The sequence below is a fragment of the Mugil cephalus genome, chromosome 7, assembly GCF_022458985.1.
Source record: "Mugil cephalus isolate CIBA_MC_2020 chromosome 7, CIBA_Mcephalus_1.1, whole genome shotgun sequence".
NCBI classification, from domain to species: Eukaryota; Metazoa; Chordata; class Actinopteri; order Mugiliformes; family Mugilidae; genus Mugil; species Mugil cephalus.
This window is the reverse complement of record NC_061776.1, coordinates 24,552,030-24,558,895: the sequence shown is the minus strand read 5'-3', so window position 1 is coordinate 24,558,895 and position 6,866 is coordinate 24,552,030. Positions and strand designations below refer to the sequence as shown.

At 38.9% G+C, this 6,866-nt stretch overlaps 1 protein-coding gene across 1 annotated transcript; it reads right to left on the bottom strand.

Moving 5' to 3' along the window:
• Nucleotides 1–1,666: 1,666 nt before the first annotated feature.
• LOC125011092 lies at nucleotides 1,667–2,989 on the bottom strand. The gene is made up of 2 exons (XM_047590099.1): nucleotides 2,465–2,989; nucleotides 1,667–2,372 (listed from the first exon to the last, which is right to left on the bottom strand). Exons 1-2 carry the CDS (start codon nucleotides 2,923–2,925, stop codon nucleotides 1,910–1,912), a joined length of 924 nt encoding a protein of 307 aa, XP_047446055.1. The 5' UTR covers nucleotides 2,926–2,989; the 3' UTR covers nucleotides 1,667–1,909.
• Between the last annotated feature and the right edge of the window lie 3,877 nt (nucleotides 2,990–6,866).

The following is a 6,866-nucleotide window of genomic DNA, read 5'->3' as shown; positions in this document are numbered from 1 at the left end:
CAAGAGCAAAGGAAACACATTGGTAACCTTGAACGCTAACTTTCCTCTGTGTTCTGGGCACTGGCTCAGATTACAATGGCAAGTCGCTGGGGAGAAGGAGTGCGCTTTGGATAACAATGGACAAGTAAACAAAAACCGTTATCAGTTGTGGGAATGATCATTATACTGGAACTTTTACCCAGTCGGTTGTCCTACTGTAAGTTGGCCTATGTGTGAAAGTAAATAGTTTGTCTCTGTTTTAAGGTTTTTTTTTGTTTGTTTTTTTTGTCAGGTTAAAACTTTCAGTAGAATCAAATGAACTTTAGATTTCGAAAGGGTATTTGTTACCTTAAGTTAAAGTTGGAAAACTCCTGTTATTTTATTTTTATTTTTAAATCTCCCAAAAAATAAATAAAAAATGGTTCTGTTGTCAAGAAAGTTAATATTTGACTTACTTTTCAACATATGAATGTGACTTGAAAAATGAATGTTCGACAAGTCAAACACCTACAACTTAAATTAAATTAAAATTTATTTAATTATATTGTATATTTTATTTAAATTTGAGCAGAACCCAGCTCATGTGGAGGGACCCATCTGCCTAAAGCCAGCCAGGTAGAAACAAAAACGGGAGAACAGCAGGAGAAACAAGATAACAAGACACTTGCACATACATCAGAATATTATATTAATAACTATAATTATTATAATAACTATCTAAAATTGGAGAATGGTGTTGAAAAAATATTGTTGTGTATTTTAGTAATTTAGTTTGGCCCAAGTCCCATCCACCAACATGGAATTAATCAGTGCGTTTACATGCACGTAAAAAAAAAACGAATTATTGCCTTAATTGGACTATAACAGGAGAATTTAAGTGCATGTAAACATGCTCATCATCCGATTGAGACACCCAGATAATCCGATTGAATCGGACTTTTAAATCGGATGATGCGTGTGCGCATGTTCCACCACCGCTGCACTGGCGTGTGACCCCGGAACAAAAACGTCCAAGAAAGGCGGTCGCAGAAGAAGAAGAAGAACAAGAGAAACGGAGCCGTCTGAGGGATAGTTCGGATCTTACCTGCACCAGAAATAGCGCGAACATTACGTACAAGATTAAAAAATGCACTATTATCCGTCTGGTTGTTGTTTGAAATGCCGGTCTGCCGCATGAACGACTCTAGTTTATTATATCACGTAATAGGTCAACCCGGAAATCGGGCCGTATTAACGTGGTATTAATCCGCTGAAAAGATACGTATTGCCACCTAGTTTGAAAGAGGAGAACAGTTATTCGATTTTCTTGCGCTGCATGTAAACTGAGACAAGGACTGAGAAAGTCGATTTTTGAGCATAGCTCGATTAAGCTCTGCATGTAAACGCACTGAGTGATATTTATGATCTATACTGCAGCCAGCCACCAGTGGGAGCTCTACTTGCTTTGACTTCCAATATCACCTATCAATGATAACACATGACCTTGTCTTATTTATTTGGGGCCTTCAGTGTAGCGGCTTCATATGTCACCCTTCTAAAACCTCGTCTAGATCAGTAACATCTCTAGAGGCATCTGCACATAAGTAAAATGGAAATGTTTTCTAATTTTCTCAGGAGCAAGTACATAAAATGGTATAACTTGAGTATTTGACATGAGTATTTACTTCATTACAGATAGAGGCGGACATTATATTTTTCATTCCTTTATTTATTCAATTCCATTTTCTCAGTCCAGGTTAACAATGAAATATATAGTATCATTCACGGCTAAGGCATGCATGTATGTATTGTTGCAGCGGAAGTACATGAATAAAAAAAAATCTAAGCACAGTAATTCAATTATCAAGAACTACAACACTATAGCTCATACTGGACAGAGACAAATAAAAAGTTGAACACAAATTGGATATTTGGGTATTTGGCCAGAGGACTACTCTGCCCATTTTACCAGTGAATTGGCCTTCAGGTCAAAATCTTCTCTGTGGGTGAAAATTTCTTCACTGATAGCATGTTTATATACAAATGCCAGGCCGAACATGACACGTGTCCATTCTAACTCAGCAACATGATGCATCAATGTCTCAGGTACTTCTCCTGTGTCTGGCTTACAGTTGTCAAAAGTTTCTTTGGTACGGTTATCAGCTTGTTGCACTTTTGCCAAAAATTCTTTGTCAGCTTCCTCTGGCACACAGTTGAGATTGAAGGTAGTTTTATTTTGACTGAGGTCTTCATCATCATCATCATAACTCTCCAACTCATCAGCCGTACCATTTTTGAGGCGGAGGAGGTGTACCTTCATAGTACCTTCCACAGTTAGCATCAGAATTTCATTGATTTTTGCGATGTCTTCTTTCACTGATGATGAATTGTGAGGGGTTAACTGTCGTACATACCTTGGTGGGATAAATGGACAGCACAATCAAGCAAGTTCACATATGCACATTCACACTGAGACATGGACATAAATTCAGATTTCACTCCATACCTTTCTGTCTCCTCTTTCATCCTGGTAGGGTTGTTGGCAATGTAGGGTACAAGCCTCAGGTATGTGCTGACTGTGTGGGCGTTCTGTGGGTAGTACCCTCTTGGGTCCTTGAGAAATAAACCTGGAATGAGCCCTGAGTCTGGCACTGACTCTCCCCTGACCTGCCTGGCAAGAGTGTCAAACAGAAAACTCAGGGACAGGGCCACAACCCCGACCCCACCATAAGTGACCCTGCCCTCCCTGCCAAATGTAGTCCTCAGTCTCTGGGCAAAGTCCTCCTGCTGCTTGGGATTCAGGGAGGTCTGCACCGCCATGTAGTGTTCCTTCAGTTGAATAGAAGAGTTGATGGACAGCATGTTGATAAGATGAGTACTGGGCATGTAGGTTGGGAAAGGGCAGAAGTCTCGAGCAAAAGCAGCCAGGTGGACTGCATCTGTACCAGGGCACTGAATGTTCCCCATCCTGACGTGACTCTGATGGATCTGTGCGAAGCGCTGGGTACTCTGGATGTGTCTGTCAGAATGTCCCTGGGCATCAGAGATATAGCCATGGCCAAATTAATTATTCACCTGCTTCCCGGATTCTTCGTTATTTCTGTGTGTTTTTCACTGATGTTTGAACTGGTGTTTTTGCCAGGCATTGATTAATGTCTAAGTCCAGATGTAGACATATGTGGATGATAAGCCCTTATTATTCACTTGCTCTGTCATTGTAAATGATTGACAGTAGTTGGCTTTCTGAACTTGGACAAGTCTGAAAATACCTCTACACTAAACCAATAAGTACAGGATAGTTAGAAGTCGTGGATGTGTATGTGGGCCAGCTAGCACAACACACCAGTAATTAGTATGTTGTTTTGTCTAAACTTCCACCTTGTCTGCAGCAGATCAACCCTTCACAAACCATAGTTATCACCAGGGTATGACCAGCACACAACTTAATCCTTTGACCCAGCACATGAATGCTATTAGAACTGCTGCCTCTTAATGTTTTAATTGTATTAACTTTCCAGTCATTGTTATTTAGTAGTATATCTTAGGACCTTTTAGTGTTTTAAAACACTTTATATTCTAATTAGACCCAAAGTTATACAATTTTTTGAAAAGGACACACACATGCTGGAAGATGCAGCTTTATCTTCTACTAATGTTTGATTTGTCATTATTTTCCAAAATATTGACATTGAGCTGAGTGCTAACCCACACATAAACATTCAGTACAGACTGTGCTACAGCATAGATATAGTGCACAATAGAAAAGGGCATGCTCTAATTTGTTGTTTACATGTTTAAATATTCATTTATTTGTTAGTTTTATGCAGTTTATTAATTTTCACCACATTTTGCAACTCGAGCACCAAATAACAGACTATGTTATGACATCTGTGTAAATGAAGGAGAAACAAACTACGTGAAAAGAACATGTGACTTTAAATGATTGCATTGATCGTCTGCTAATGTGTTCACCACATAGTAGATTTTTGCCCTGTCTGTGGAGAATGATCCCAAACTGTCCCAAATTTAGTTCAAATTCTAAACCGTCCGATTGGCAATCTGGCAACACAGTTTGTCTATATAAAGTCTAAGTTTGTGTTATGAATTTAAGTCCGACTTTCCCAACAGCTTCGGGAGTGCTTTGTGTTAGGTACATATTTGCAAGTGAGAACAAGTTGAACATTATACTGACATGTGACATGAAGCAATGGTCTTATTAATATATTCAACCTCCACCAGTAAAAACCTTTCTTTTACTTCACTCTACTTACTTACCTTCGGATGAATTTTTACCTGCAGTTAGTTACTTACGCTTGGTACCTTTAATATATTTACTATATAATCTTTTTCTCTTAATCTATTTTATCTAACTGGGATTATTTTATCACTACTGGGTATAATTATGTATTTTGCATCTGCTCATGAACATTTGACAACCCAAGGCAAAATGAAATATTCTCCATTGCAGGCTACTGCACACCAAAACAGACAGAACATGCACACAGGCTACTTCACAGTGTTACCTTTGACACATTGAAGCAACAAATAATAGTTTAGAGAAGAAGAAACTGTCAACTCTGAAAGATGCACACAATAGCCTTTCATTTTCATATTATCTTTATGTTTCTGTTTTTTTTTTTTGTTTTTTTTTAATTTCTGTCTGTTGCTTCTGCTTTTTGGTCAAAAACATGTTTGGCCTCTATGCAAATACATCCCCTTTGTCAAAAGTGCTTACCCAACAGGGGCATGTAATTGAGGCCAACAAACAAGTTTACTTTTAGAGTGATTCCAGGTCCAAGTCCCAGCAAGTCCCCTCATTAGATCACATGTGGCTGGGTTTGTTCTGTTGTTTAACTTAACATATTCACAAATGAAACGACTGTAGTGGACATTTTAAATCTGCACACCAACATAGATGTGAAAACTTTGTGAACTGTGCAGCATCTGACCATGTTGAACCAAGATCAAACATTAACATTTGCAGCACGAATACACAGAAGACTAAATTTTCAATGGAAATAAATGCTTTTCCTATTTTGTCCTCTGTTTAAGTCAGAGAAGTGGACAGAACACAAGACTGAGACCCAGTGTTTTTTTGTAAATATGGGTGGTAAATATAGTGAATGATATCCTCCTACTTGTTCTTATTTGCAATAACATAAATGGCCCGCTTGAGAGCAAATTGGGCTGTATGTGGCCCCCGAAAATGAGCACTTCTGATTCAGTAAGGTTATTTTTTTCCTGAACCTCTGGGTGTTCCCTAAAAAGAGCCTTTACAATGGTTGCTTTAAAGAATCATGCAGAGTTCCTGGTTGGATTCCCATGGCAGAGTAACTGCCAAACAGTGAACTTTTTTCTGCATCACGACATGTAATACTGATTATTTAAGGTTATAAAGTGGTGGGCATGGCTAGTGGCTTGTACAGGTCAGGTCAAACATCACTGATGCCCACACAGCTGTTGCTCTGTAAAGGCTTTTTTGGGGAACGTGGAATGCTCCGCTCCATCCAAGAGGGGGCAGCAGATGCAAGAAGAAAATAAATACCAGTGAACAAGAAAATGCCTCTGAATAAATGATACTGAATAACCATCAAAGTATACTGGTTGGGAATTAGTGCTCTCCTATCAAGTGTTATCAACACCAGCCTTTTCAACAAATGAATGAAAGACTTTTCCTCATGAGATGTTTTTGGTGTGAATGATTGAAGTCATATTTACAGACCTTTTATTTCAGTCTTTAGGGAATCTTTTATTCTCTGAAGTCAAAAACAACTGGAGATGTGGAATCACAAGAGAGAATATGAGGCAAATATGAGGCCTCAATTAATCGATCAGCTGATCAACTGAACCATAATCAGTAGGTATTTACACAACTGATAAACTGGTTGATTTTAAGTCTAAAATGACAAACATTCTACACCAACACGTCCTCACCTCAGGGGATCTGGTGCATTTCTGCGCTGTCTGAGGCTTTGTGACCGTTTGTCAGATCTTTCATGCCTTAAATGTTTGAGATGTAAACGGTAAGGATAACCGTAAAGATAGACTGGTGTCAGATGGGAGGGCTTGGAAATATCATAGTAGATATTTTTCTCTCAATAAGGTGACCTTTCTGATGCTTTTAGATCTAACAGCAGTAGGTATTTATGTTCTGACAAAAATGGCTTTTGACCTTTATTGGTTTTGTTTAGTTGCCATATTATCCTGTACAATTTCTTCCATTTTCCCTCGGTAATTTAATACGTTAAAAAGATGCATCTTCCTCTTCTTTGTCAGTCTGAAGATTGGAGTAGAGGAGCAAAGAAGAGAGAAAACACAAACACACACAAACTTCCGCAAACTTTCACAAATGTTCCAGTGTGCGTTAAGGTAGATGAATCAGGGCTTTGTGGTCGTTTGGCAGGAGGAATACTGGCCACCCTGCTGGCTGCTACCACCTCTATTGCTGCTGCCATTCTCCCGAATGGCAGGAGGAGCTCTGCACAAAAGGAACACACCACTCACACATGATCGGATGTGTGGTGAGTTTGTGCAAATTGTGCAGCTCATTCATAACTTATTTTTCTATCCAAATTTGATAGAAAATGAAACACAAGCACTATACAGATACTGCTGCGTTGCTGGCATTATGATGAAAGAAAATAATTGTTTTCTCATTCCAGAACCTGAAATGCCTCAGAGCTTCTGGGACATTCACTTAAGACTGTAGTTTATTTTAATGTGTACATTTGCAGAGTAGACCTTGTCCTCCTGTCAAATGAAAAAAAAAATAAAAATAAAAAATTCAAACAGCAAAGTGGGCAATATTTGTTACGCGAGTGGGCTGCTCTCATAACATCCCCAAGTTTACCCTCGCGTCATTTCTAGGGCGATCAGGTGCCTCCTCAAATAGATCCAACTCCAAGCTC

Excerpts from the sequence above, each read along its gene's own strand:
- LOC125011092 (XM_047590099.1), bottom strand. The coding sequence starts at position 2,925 with ATGGGGAACATTCAGTGCCCTGGTACAGATGCAGTCCACCTGGCTGCT. Across the intron at positions 2,373-2,464 it reads ATGAAAGAGGAGACAGAAAG|GTATGTACGACAGTTAACCC; the intron begins GTATGGAGTGAA and ends TATCCCACCAAG.